General features: G+C 54.5%; 1 protein-coding gene across 5 annotated transcripts in view; it reads left to right on the forward strand.

Moving 5' to 3' along the window:
* The window catches only part of RYR1 (ryanodine receptor 1), a 107,612-nt gene that overhangs the window by 46,188 nt on the left and 48,518 nt on the right, over positions 1 to 12,906 (forward strand). For all 5 annotated transcript variants that reach the window (XM_082709066.1, XM_082709067.1, XM_082709068.1 and 2 more), the window contains exons 49-67: positions 1,252 to 1,472; positions 1,573 to 1,663; positions 2,564 to 2,704; positions 3,110 to 3,273; positions 3,394 to 3,472; positions 3,724 to 3,813; positions 4,261 to 4,401; positions 4,794 to 4,868; positions 4,972 to 5,047; positions 5,381 to 5,504; positions 6,079 to 6,194; positions 7,765 to 7,832; positions 7,926 to 8,047; positions 8,460 to 8,509; positions 8,925 to 8,985; positions 9,080 to 9,318; positions 11,315 to 11,396; positions 11,927 to 12,057; positions 12,290 to 12,622. In XM_082709066.1, the coding sequence (XP_082565192.1) occupies positions 1,252 to 1,472; positions 1,573 to 1,663; positions 2,564 to 2,704; positions 3,110 to 3,273; positions 3,394 to 3,472; positions 3,724 to 3,813; positions 4,261 to 4,401; positions 4,794 to 4,868; positions 4,972 to 5,047; positions 5,381 to 5,504; positions 6,079 to 6,194; positions 7,765 to 7,832; positions 7,926 to 8,047; positions 8,460 to 8,509; positions 8,925 to 8,985; positions 9,080 to 9,318; positions 11,315 to 11,396; positions 11,927 to 12,057; positions 12,290 to 12,622 (2,404 nt within the window). The remainder of the gene's footprint in view (positions 1 to 1,251; positions 1,473 to 1,572; positions 1,664 to 2,563; positions 2,705 to 3,109; positions 3,274 to 3,393; positions 3,473 to 3,723; positions 3,814 to 4,260; positions 4,402 to 4,793; positions 4,869 to 4,971; positions 5,048 to 5,380; positions 5,505 to 6,078; positions 6,195 to 7,764; positions 7,833 to 7,925; positions 8,048 to 8,459; positions 8,510 to 8,924; positions 8,986 to 9,079; positions 9,319 to 11,314; positions 11,397 to 11,926; positions 12,058 to 12,289; positions 12,623 to 12,906) is intronic.

The raw sequence follows: 12,906 nt of genomic DNA on the forward strand, positions 1-12,906 counted from the left end.
CAGACTTGCGTACAACAGCAACAATAATAGTTATATCGATATATAATAGTTACAGTTAGATTATAGAAGGGGACTATATAGTCCCTTTCTATATAAGAATATAATATAAGACTATAATAAGAATATAAGATATATAATAGTTACAGTTAGATTATAGAAGGGGACACAGTCCAGTAAGATGAGGACAGAACTGATGGCTGCTGTGGCCAGTGGAGGTCCCTGGTAAGCTTGGTGAGCACTTTCAGTGAGGTGGTGGGGAAGAGCTGTAGTGGAGGGGGTTTACGAGGGTCTGACACATGAGGTATTGGGGACAGTGGGTGTCAACAATTCTTTACACAAGCTGGTGACGGAGGAGACAGAGGAATGATGATATGCTGGACAGGTGACCTTGGCTGAGAGAAGACTCTTTTTAAGATTGGAGAAATAACTCTTGGCTACTAACTGGGAAAGGGAACACTGCAACTTGGCTCTATAACTACCAGTGTACCAGAAATACCAAGGGCAGGGGTGCCTGGCTGGCTACATTGGTAGAGCATGTGCCTTTTCATCTTGAGGTTGTGAGTTCGAGTCCTGAACTGGGTGTAGAGATTATGTTAAAAAATAAAAAAAATAAAAATCTTAAACACAGGAAAGAAAAGAAAGACTGGGGGCAGAGGCACAAGTTAAAGGAAACCACCAGGCTGTGACCAGCCATACCCAAGATGTAGGAAACTCCAGTGGAAAAATGATCCAGTTTTTCCAGCAAATAAATAGTATTAAAAAGAATGGAAGAGGAAACAATTAGATGTGAAAAGACCCGAGACCCGGCAGCCAGATACATACATTATGGGGCCTTCTAGGTGGCCGGATCCAAGCAGTCCCAGCCAAACATAAAGCAGATTTTGAGACAATTGGAGAAAGCTGTTCATGAATTTTGCATGTTTGTTAATTCTGTGGGGTGTGAAAGTGGCCGCCTGGGATGTGAAACAGAAGCACTTGTCTGAATGGAGATACATATCTCAGTATTCATGCGTGAAGCCGTAGGTGGCTAGGGCTGTATGACAGGAAGAAAAGTGGTGGTTGGACCAGTATCTACAGAACAGCCCACTCGATAAGGAGGGTTCGTTCCTTGATTCCTCCACTTCTCTATGTTTGAAATTTTGCATAGTTCAAAGTAATAATAGAGGCGGTGGGGGACACTGTTAGGTGGCGGCGGGTGGAGGGTATCTGAAGCGAGGGTCACCCCAGGAGCGCCCCTCCTCTGCGCCCCAGGCCACTTTCAGCACAACAGAGATGGCGCTGGCGCTGAACCGCTACCTGTGCCTGGCGGTGCTGCCGCTCATCACCAAGTGCGCGCCGCTGTTCGCGGGGACAGAGCACCGCGCCATCATGGTGGACTCCATGCTGCACACTGTGTACCGCCTGTCCCGCGGCCGCTCGCTCACCAAGGCGCAGCGCGACGTCATCGAGGACTGTCTCATGGCGCTCTGCAGGTGGGGCTGGGGCGCGGGCAGGGCGGCGTGGGGCCGGCGGGGGGTGGGGGGTGCGGCCGGCCTGGGGGTGAGCCCCTTCCCCTGGTGCGTGTCCCCGCAGGTACATCCGGCCGTCCATGCTGCAGCACCTGCTGCGGCGCCTGGTGTTCGACGTGCCCATCCTGAACGAGTTCGCCAAGATGCCGCTCAAGGTGAGGACGGGCCCTCTTGAGCCTGCGCTGCCCTGGGGCCTCCGGGCTCCGGTATCCCCCACCGCCCAGCCCAGTGAACCCACAGAATGTGAGGGCAGTGTCCCCACGGGAACCTCTCTAGCGTTCTCACTGGCATACTAAATTTCCAGGACAGCCGTGTGGCATCACGGGTGCCTCTGCCACTCCCTCATTGGCGCTTGATTTGCCTAACAGGGAGCCAGGTCTCACCTGAATTAGCGTATGTTTGCAGGGAGTACTCGGCTTTTTCTAATCAGCATGCTTATGTGCAGGTGCAGACCAAGTACCTTGCTCTTTTCAAATGAGTGCATTGATTGGAACAAATACCACCTCAACTGTTAGGAATATCTGCACGGTCTCTCCTATAATATTTTTTTGCCTGCTGGTTTGCATAAGGAGATACCTCCAACTCAGATATGACTGTTTTACTTAATACATCTAAACCAGCTCCTGCTTCAAATTTGTCTAGTGGATATGGAGGCCTTGTTCCCAATCACCATATATTTGCATGGGGTTCTGCCCAGGTTTGTTTGCCGTGGTCCTTCATGGGCGCACAGATCACTCCGTCCGTATGTCCATTCACACTTTGCACACAACTATACCTATGGGTTAATATTAGCGTGCTTGTTTGTGTAAAGCAACACCAGGCAAATCCAGCTCTGGCTGCAGTTCCACTCTAAACTGGAAGGGTAAATTTAAATAGTAAATGGACCCAAACCACTCCCCAAGAAGCAAACCATTTTCCCTCATTAGCATCATCTGCATAATCCAGATCGTCTTCCTAATTTCAAGGCCCAGGCACCCCTGGCCTCCCTGACCTTTCTTTTGCCCGCCATCTACTCTGTGCCTCCCATCTGTATGTCCCCTCTTGCTCCCGCCCAGCTCCTCACCAACCACTATGAACGCTGCTGGAAGTACTACTGCCTCCCCACGGGCTGGGCTAACTTCGGGGTCACCTCCGAGGAAGAGCTGCACCTCACTCGCAAACTCTTCTGGGGCATCTTTGACTCGCTGGCGCATAAGGTCTGGGCCCATGGTGGAGGAAGGGCTGAAAGGAGCCTGTTTGGAGGGTTTGTTTGTGTAAAGCAACACCCCCAAAGTTGGGGGATCCTGAATGAAATTCCCAAACTTGGGGTTCAGAGAGGGAGCCCCCGTTGGGCAGGTTTGGATCCAGAAGAATCTATGGGTTGGGTCTCCGGTTTAATGGAGGAAGGGTTGGGTCTCTAGTTTGGGAGCTTAGAGAGGGGTGATATAGGGGTGGTTTGGAGGGTCAGGCATGCTGAGGTCTGGGTTTCAGGGAGGGACACCATAATTGATGTGTGGGGGCTCAGGGAGGAGGGTTGATTGTTGGAAAGGTCCTAGGGCTCCAAGATTTGAAGGCACACCCAGACCCGCAGTGACCCCCATCCCTACCCGTGGTGTCCCCAGAAGTATGACGCAGAGCTGTACCGCATGGCTATGCCTTGTCTGTGCGCCATCGCAGGGGCCCTGCCCCCTGACTACGTGGATGCCTCATACTCATCCAAGGCCGAGAAAAAGGCCACAGTGGACGCTGAAGGCAACTTCGATCCTCGGCCTGTGGAGACCCTCAAGTGAGGCCTGGGGGTAGGAGTGGGGTGGGCATTAGGGGCTGGGAGAAGGAGAAGAAGGTTTCAGACATGGAAGGAGGGGTCAGCCCCAACATCTGGCCACCCTATGTACCAACCCAATAGTGTGATCATCCCAGAGAAGCTGGACTCCTTCATTAACAAGTTTGCGGAGTACACGCATGAGAAGTGGGCCTTCGACAAGGTTAGCGCTGGAGACCTCCCCTCCCCAGCAACCCCCATTCCTGCCGGTCTTTCTCAAGACCCCAGCTTTCCCCCAGACCCAGGTCTTCTCTGAGGCCCCAGACTTTCCTGAGACCCCAAACCTCCCCTGGAACCCTCAACCCCTCCAGGGAGTCCCCCAGGAGTCCCCCAAGCTGCTCCCTACCCCTCATCCTTCCCCCACCCTCAGCTCCATAGTGGCACTGCCCCTCCCTGTCCCCTCTCCACCTTCAGATCCAGAACAATTGGTCCTATGGGGAGAACATAGACGAGGAACTGAAGACCCATCCCATGCTGAGGCCCTATAAGACCTTTTCAGAGAAGGTGAGCAAGTTTGGGGCCCAGTGCTAGGGGTCCAAAAATGTTACCTCCAAATTTGGGTGTTCAGGGAAGAGAGAGGCTGCTTCATCAGCTCGGATCTAGCTGGGACTGCAGGTTAGGGCTCCTCCTCTGTGAACTTTGGCTCCTCTAGACCCCGGACTTGTAGTGTTCCTTCTCTTAGAAAGAATTAGAAAGATGGGGTTTGATTCCTTGACAATGCAACTTAACTTCTCTGAGTCTCGTGTGTAAAATGGGATGAGGGTTGGTTTGGGAGCCTCTGTCACAAAGCGGGTAAGAGACCTGGGTTCGAATCCAAGCTGGACCACTTTCTCCTAGCACGTGGTGGAGGGTTTTCCCTTCTTAGGACACCGGAGGCCAGCCAGTAAGGCTCCAACCGCCACCTCCCTCCCGTCCCATCCCTCCAACTCCCTGCCTTTCTGTCCGCCCTAGGACAAAGAGATTTACCGCTGGCCCATCAAGGAGTCCTTGAAGGCCATGATTGCCTGGGAATGGACGATAGAGAAGGCCAGGGAGGGGGAAGAGGAGAAAACAGAGAAGAAGAAAACGCGGAAGATATCCCAAAGTGCCCAGGTGGAGGCCGGGCCAGGCTGGGGCGTGGTCGGGGGTAATGGGGGTGGTGAGCGGCTAAACTAAGGGGCGGGGCCAGGCGGGGGCGGGGCCAGGCAGGAGGTGTGATTGAGAGAGAAGGGCCAAGGGAGGAAGGTGGGGTGGGGTAATCGGGTAATCGTAATGGGGAGGCCGGGAGCAGGGTACTGCACAAGGCTGAGAGACCTGGAAAGGGAGTGGGCCTGGGTCTGGAAAACTGCAAAAGGCAGAGGAGAGGAGGGCGTGGGTTAGAGACAGGGCCTGAAGGAGAGGGCGCAGAACGGGGGGTCTAGGGCCAGCTGGAGAGAGTAACTGTGTTGCCGTCCAGGCTTCCTGCTAGCCCATCAAGCCCTCCCATCTCTCCCTTGTCCTCCCAGACTTATGATCCGCGAGAAGGCTACAGCCCCCAGCCCCCCGACCTCAGCGGAGTTACCCTGTCCCGGGAGCTGCAGGTAAAAAGAGCCCTGATCTTTTATCTAGGGGCATGGAGGTGTTTGTTGGGGTTGGGGAGGGCATCTTCTGAGTCTGGGCTCTGAATCTTTCGTCCTTTCCCAGGCCATGGCAGAACAGCTGGCGGAGAATTACCACAACACGTGGGGGCGGAAGAAGAAGCAGGAGCTGGAGGCCAAAGGTGAGGGCGCCCATCCCATCCCATCCCATCCCATCCCATCACCAAAGTTCCCTAGTCATGGGCTCCAGAGTCATAAGGGTCTAGATTACAGTTGTGTGACTTTGAACGATTGCTTTCAACCTGCCCCTCCCCAGTAGATGCTGGTAGTAGCATCTACTACCATAGGGTTGTGGTGAGGAGATGACAATCACCTGAAAACCATGTTTTGGTTATTCTTACCTCTGTTTTTATTGCTGTAATTATGCATGCCCTCAGCTACAAGAACGACGTAGAGTGGCTTGAGAGTGGCTTGGGTCTCTCCAGCCCTCTGATTTCTGGTCTTTGCTGTTCCAGGTGGTGGGACCCACCCTCTGCTGGTCCCCTACGACACACTCACAGCCAAGGAGAAGGCACGAGATCGAGAGAAGGCCCAGGAGCTTCTAAAGTTCCTGCAGATGAACGGCTATGCTGTCACCAGGCATGTGCGCTTCAAGCCTGGCGGGGGTTGGGGGGTGGCGTGGGGGAGCTGAGGTGTGGGTGTGGGGGGGGAGTGGCGAGGGCGGGGAATGTGGGAGGAGCTAGCAAGGCAGAAAGTGGGAAAAGTTGGGCTGGGGTAGCAAGGCAGGGCCAGAAAAGGAAGGTGACTGGGGGGGGGGGGGGCGGGTAGGACCTGGGGCGCGTGGGGGAGGGGCCAGAGAGGAGAGGAATCCTAGAGGGGTGGGGCCTGATTGTCAGAGACGGGAGGGACTAAAGGGGCGGGGCCTGGGGAGGAGGCAAAGAGAGGTGGGGCTTGGGGGGGCAACTTGACGCCATGGAGGGGAGGGGCTAAGGGGCGGGCCCTGGGCTGGAGACGGGAACAGGAGTGGGGAGGAGGCCAGGAAGGTGGGGCGTGGAGAGGGAAGGCGGGGCCAGGGAGCATCCCGAAACTTGAGGGGTATATGTGGTGGAGCAGAAGCCTGCAGAGGCAAGGCCTAGTGAAGCAGAAAGGGAACTGGAGAGATTGGGAGACAGGGTGGGCCTTCCTCGGGGCTGACTCCTCTCTGTCCGCGCAGAGGCCTTAAGGACATGGAGTTGGACACGTCTTCCATTGAGAAACGATTTGCTTTTGGCTTCCTGCAGCAGTTGCTGCGCTGGATGGACATCTCCCAGGAATTTATCGCCCATTTGGGTATGGAGGAGGTCCTCTGAACTCCGTCCATACGTGCTGTTTCCCCTAAGGCCCCAGTTCATGCCTTTCTCCTTCCTTCCCCCATCTCATTATTGTGCCAGACACTGTTCCAGGTGTTGAGAACACTGTTCCAGGTGGTGAGCGCAGTGAACAAAACAAAGATCCCTGTCCGCCTGCATTTATATTTCTGTGGTGCATTCAGACAGTTATACAGGTTTTTAAAACACTAATGTGTTTTGGGAAGAAGAATTCACTAGAGCCAGCTAAGGAAGATTAGGAGTGGGGGAAAGTGGGGCTGGTTAAAATTTAAGTAAAGAAGACTGTGAAGGAGCTGGGAGGGAGCTGGCTGGAGGCTTGAGGAGAATATTCCAGGTAGAGGAACAGCCAGTGCAAAAGTTCTGAGAGGTCCCTGGTGTGAGTAACCCAAAGCCCAAGTGGTTGAAGCAGACTGACTGAGGCAGAAAGTGTGAGGAGATGAGGGCAGAGAGGTGCCCTCTGCCCTCTCAAAGACCATGTAGGGCTTTGCAGGCATGGGGAGACTGTGGCTTCCTGAGTGGAATGGCACCATGGGAGGGTTCTGAGCAGGAGAGGACGGTGACCTGCTTCAGGTGTTCACAGACTCCCCTTAGCTGTGCTGGGGACAGACTGTGGGCTTAGGGGCAAAGAGGGTAAGGACTGGGAAGATCCTGGCTCTCTCTTGAGCACGAAGGCTGTTGGTGTGCCCTGCACATGCCTCTTAGGTCCCATTAAGAATCACAGCTGGCCCCTAGAATCCCTCCCAGCTTCCCCTGGAGAGCCACCCAAGACCCCCAGGCTCCCTCAGATGAGTGACACAGCAGGACTCACTCTTACACATCTCACCTCGAGTCCCACACACTGATCCTCTGCTCTGAGCACTTCTCAGCAACTCCCTTTCCTCTCCGTGCCTCAGTTTCCCTACCTGTCCACCATAGTCGGCCAAAGTTCTGTCCCTTACTTGCTGGGTGACCCAGACTGAGTTATTGCACCTTAGTTCCCTTGTCTGTAAAATGAAGGCGTGGTACCGACTATACAGCTCTCCAAGCTGGGAGGCAATTAGATAAGCACATTTCTCACAGTGCCAGTGACATAGCCAGTGTTTAATAATGGGATCCAGCATTATTAGTAGTATTAATTATTACTGTCACCATTTTTATTATCTGAAATTGATTTCCACTCTAAAATCAATTCGAATCTGTCTATGTTGACTTCTGGTTTCATTCATTTGTTTATTCCAAACTGATTCAGTGCCAAATATCAAAGTTCAAGGAGAAAAGGACCTGTGAGGAAGGGGATGTCCTATAGCTTTACCCCATCCCAGTTTGTCCTCCCCATTTACAGCCTCAGGAAGGGTTTGATCAAGCAGTTAGGGGGATCAATTGAGAAAGGGGAGAGAGGTTCACCTCAAAGGCAGCAGAGTTTACTTTAAACCAAGAATTAGTCTCCCATCTTTTCCTACCTTTGCCCTAGAGTCCCCCACCCCTCCATTGGAATGCCCTGAGTTCCCCAGCCTTGAACCCACTATGACCCCTGTTTTCCCCTCCCCCACCAGAGGCTGTGGTCAGCAGTGGACGAGTAGAAAAGTCTCCACATGAACAAGAGATTAAGTTCTTTGCCAAGGTGAGAGGTGGGCTCAGAAGCTGGAGGGGCTGGGGACTGGGTGGGCTCCCCTACCCTTCACTCAGTGCCCCTCATCTCTTCCCCACCCTCCAGATCCTGCTCCCTTTGATCAACCAGTACTTCACCAACCACTGCCTCTATTTCCTGTCCACACCGGCCAAAGTGCTGGGCAGTGGCGGCCATGCCTCCAACAAGGAGAAGGAAATGATCACCAGGTGGGCCATGCTGTGACCTGTCACCAGCCCCCTGACCTCATAGTATCATAATCCTGGACCCTTTCTGCCCATCCTTGGACCTTAGGGGCTCTGTACTGGGTGTTGGGTGCTGACCACTCTAGCTGCAGAAGGAACTGAAGGGTGAAGGTGACCAGCTGTCCTGTTGTGCCCAGGCCTGAGGGGTTTCCCAGGACATGGGACTTTGAGGCAAATGGTCACCCAGTCAGAAAGGCAGACCAGCCTCAGCTCCCAGTATCCCCGTTTCTGCCCCTAACCCTTCAATTTCTTCCCCAAAATCCCTTGTCCTCCTGGTTCTGTCTTCTGTCCCTGGCCCTTTAATTGCATCACTGCTGTCCTTGTCCCTCGATATCCTCACTACCTGTTGCCCCTGTCCTTCTGTCCCTTTCTTCAGCCTCTTCTGCAAGCTTGCTGCTCTTGTCCGTCACCGAGTTTCTCTCTTCGGTAAGTAGCTCTGCTCCCCAGCTCTTCTCCTTAATCCTCCCTCTCTCCCTGCAGTCGCCAGCCCCACCCTGAAGAAGGAGTTCTGGTTTAGGCCTCGATTTGGACAAGCTTCACTGTGTTCTTTCTCCCCACCTGGGGATGGGTGGGGTCGTCCTGGGGACAGGGCTGTGACTGGGACAGCCCTGGGCCCTGGCCTCATGGAACCCCCAGGCCTGTAGGGACATAGAGTCATCACCAGACTGTGATGGCCCAGAGGGTCCAGGCTGGGTTGGGAGAGGCACAGGCAGAGTGGGTTTAGGGAAGGACAGGGACCTCTTGGGGTCTAGGTGGAGGTGGACCTGGGGCTGAGTTGGAGGTAGAGGAAGGCACTGCCCTCTTAGCCTTTCCGCCACCCTGGCCCGTCTTCCTTTCCCAGGGACCGATGCTCCGGCTGTGGTCAACTGCCTTCACATCCTGGCCCGCTCCCTGGATGCAAGGTATGGGGCATGGTGCCAACTCCCACCTGTTCTCTGCTTTTCGAAATCGAAAATCTCAGATTCTAGAACTGGTGCGCCCTGGCTTCCCTCCTAGGACAGTGATGAAGTCAGGCCCCGAGATCGTGAAGGCTGGCCTCCGCTCCTTCTTTGAGAGCGCGTCAGAGGACATCGAGAAGATGGTGGAGAACCTGCGCCTGGGCAAGGTGTCCCAGGCGCGCACGCAGGTGAAGGGCGTGGGCCAGAACCTCACCTACACCACCGTGGCCCTGCTGCCCGTCCTCACCACGCTCTTCCAGCACATCGCCCAGCACCAGTTCGGAGACGACGTCATCCGTAAGGGCCCTGGCCCCGAGGGCGGGGGTGGGGGGGCCAATTCACCCAACACTAGCCCTCCCCATGTGCCCGGCTGTTTGCGTGTGTGGATTCATTGCTCTGAGCCAAGTGAATTGGTAGGTAACAAATGAGGGAGTGAGGGTATGAGTTCAGCCACTCTAACAAAAAGACCGCAAATCACCGTAGCTGAAACAGGAAGGAAGGGTATTTCTTTCTCATGTAATGGTCTAGTTGTAAGTGGCTCAGCACTTCAGAAGCCCAGATGTCCTCCATCTTTGTACTCTGCCATCTTGGAAATACCCTCCTTAGGCCTGTGGCCCAGGATGGCACACCATTACATCTTCACTCTAGACTGTAGAAGAGAAGAAGTGAAGAGGAGGGCATTGCAGTCCTTATAAAGGAAAGACCTAGAAGCAGTCTCCATCACTCCTGCTGACATCCATCTGGTTGGCCAGGATTTAGCATGTGGCCGCATGTCACCACAAGGAAGGCTAGGAAGTGGCCTTTATTCTGGGAGGTCGTGTGTCAGGCTAAATATTGGAGGTCTCTTACGAGGAGGAAGAAAAGAGCAGAAAAATGTTAAGAGGAGATATTGGGAGTCCATTAGTAGTGTGTGCCACGTGTATGCTCCCAAGGGGCACATACGGTATGTGACCCAGCCTGGGGTCTTGGGACATAATAGTGAGCAATGTGCTTTGGTTAATGAGACACAAGCAAGACACAACACACAGGGGGTTGTCAGGTACTCAAAACAAAGAGCCTTGCCAGATGTGGCCTGGACTATGGAGGAGCAAGGAGGGGAAGGACAGGTGGAGCTGGTGGGACAGACGCTCAGAAGGCTGAGGGGATGGGCTGTGGCGGGGAGGCAGCCAGAGGGAGGCCCAAGGCCCTGGCCTGGGACCCGCAGATGGTGGGGCCTCCAAGAGACAGGGGTTGGAAGAAGTAATCAGTTTGAGGGAGATGCCAAGGTCAGTTTGGGACTTGGTGGTTGGGAGAGGCTCAGGGAATACCCTGGAAGGTGTCCAGGATGGGCTAGAGGGCCAGTGGGCTGTGAGGACTGGCAGATAGTGGGGCTATGTCTCAGCTCACTGTTGATTTGAAATCACAACCTCTTGATAAAAGTAAGAAAAGTTCCGCTTGGGTGGGGTTCTTCCCCCACCCCCACATTTTATTTAGAAAATTTCAAAGTATCCAGGAAAGTCAGAAGAAGAGGATTGTTAACAATTTGCCCCATTCACTTACCCTTTCACTTTAGGGGTGGAAAGTGTTTATAAACCTTTTAGTTGAACTTTTGAATGTGAGTTGCATCCACCGTGACACCGGATCCCTGCGTCTCTGTCACGTAATTACAGTATCATCATCACCACGTGACCTGACTGTATTTAAATTTTCATTGTTACCCTCCACATGTCTTTGATTAAAAAAAAAATATTCAGAATCCGGTCAGATTTCCCTTGTTGTATTTGGTTGTTAGGCCTGTGTAGTGACTTGCATCTAGAACATGCCCCTTGACCTCTTTGGGTCCCATGACATTTGTGAGGTTGTTGAGGTTCCTAACCTGGGTGGGTGGCGGGGGGGGGGGTGCAGGGGATGGTGGATGACCTCAAATTATAGTTGGGATTGGGTGTTTGTTTGCATTTTTCTGCAAAGAGTGTACAGCACTATCATCAAAGAGATCTGTGACTCCTCTCTAAGGAAGGAACAACTAGCCTTTATTGAGTGCCTGCTGTGTGCCACGTTCCAACTTGCCTCCAAGCATTAACTCTTTTGATCCTCACAACCACTCCACGAGGAAGATACTATAATTTTCCCCATTTTACAAATAGGGAAACTGAGGCCAAGAGCATGTTGGTACTTGCTCAAGTCACAAAACTGGTAAATGGCAGGCTGGCTCTACAGCCCTGCTCTTACCCAGTATTTGGAGACGAGGGAGGAGGGCAGGGAGCACAGGTGTGATAGGTGCGTCCCTGACCTTCGCCCTCCATCTCTCCCTCAGTGGATGACGTCCAGGTCTCTTGCTACCGAACGCTGTGCAGTATCTACTCTCTGGGAACCACCAAGAACACTTACGTAGAAAAGTAAGGAGAGAGAACCATAGTTGGGGGCTGGGGTGGGTACTGTGGGGCTCAGGGAAAGGAGGGAGCAGGAGGGATGTTCAAAGCTTCAACAGCAGATGGGCTTAGTGGCAGCTGCAGTTCACCGAGGCGGCCACATGAGGTCACTCAGGGGAAAGCCAGTCAAGGAAGTGGCCGCCTCTGGCTTAGGGGCCAAATTAGGCCCCAGGCACTGGCTGCCCAGGATGGCAGGTGTTCCCTACTGGGGAGCGAGCTTGCCCTGGCAGGATGTGGTACGCGGGAGCCACAGCAAGCTGGGGGCACTGGGGAGGGCCCCTGGTGGTGGCTATGTGGCTGGGGTCTCTTGAGCTGGGCTCAGCCATTGGAGCAAGAAGACATTTAAAAAGCCCTGGGGAAAGACTACCTTGGTGTCCTCGGTAATGGCAGTTCCTCTCAGGAGAGTTCTGGGGAGAGACACTTCTGTGGAGACAGAGGCTGGGACCCGGGAGCAGGCAGAAAGAGGGGCATGGGAGCTAAGTAGCCCCCTTTTCCAGGCTGCGGCCGGCCCTGGGGGAGTGCCTGGCCCGTCTTGCAGCAGCTATGCCGGTGGCATTCCTGGAGCCTCAGCTGAACGAGTATAATGCCTGCTCAGTGTACACTACCAAGTCTCCCCGGGAGCGGGCCCGTAAGTAGCATGGGGCTGGAGCAGCTGGCAGGCCTTACCTTCTCCCCAGCACAGGGCCCCGGGGTGGCAGGAGCCCTCTTTGGGGGCAGTGTGATCCAGTCTGGGTTCTGAGGGCTGAGGATTCCCCAGGATGGGGGCACTCCAGAGCTTGTGGGGGGCCTGGGTTCGTGGTGCAGACACTGAGGTCTGGGGGTGATGGGTGAGAGCGCCCTGACTTCTCCATGCACCCCAGTCCTGGGGCTCCCCAATAGCGTGGAGGAGATGTGTCCTGACATCCCAGTGCTGGAGCGGCTTATGGCAGACATCGGTGTGCTGGCCGAGTCGGGAGCCCGCTACACGGAGATGCCACATGTCATCGAGATCACATTGCCCATGCTGTGCAGCTACCTGCCCCGCTGGTGGGAGCGCGGGCCCGAGGCGCCACCCCCTGCCCTGCCCGCAGGGGCCCCCCCGCCCTGCACAGCGGTCACCTCTGACCACCTCAACTCCCTGCTGGGGAACATCCTGCGGATCATCGTCAACAACCTGGGCATTGACGAGGCATCGTGGATGAAGCGGCTGGCCGGTGGGTCTGGGGGGCACCGGGCTCCTGAGGCTGGGGCCAATGTCCTGGACCCCAGGTCCTTGAATCTGAGGGTCTGAGAGGGAGATCTCGGGGTTGTGGTTTCCTGGGAGTTGGGAGAAGTTGGAGTCTAGGCTTTCTCAGGGTCAGAAGGCCAGGGGTCATCCCAAGGGGTCAGAATCTCAGGTTCATGGGGTCTGGGGTGAATGGATGGGTCCTGGGAGTCCTCCAGACTGGATTCTGAATTTCCAGAGCCTTGGAGAGGGTAAGAAGCTGGGTCAGAGGCA

This window comes from Mustela nivalis, assembly GCF_964662115.1.
Source record: "Mustela nivalis genome assembly, chromosome: 18".
NCBI classification, from domain to species: domain Eukaryota; kingdom Metazoa; phylum Chordata; class Mammalia; order Carnivora; family Mustelidae; genus Mustela; species Mustela nivalis.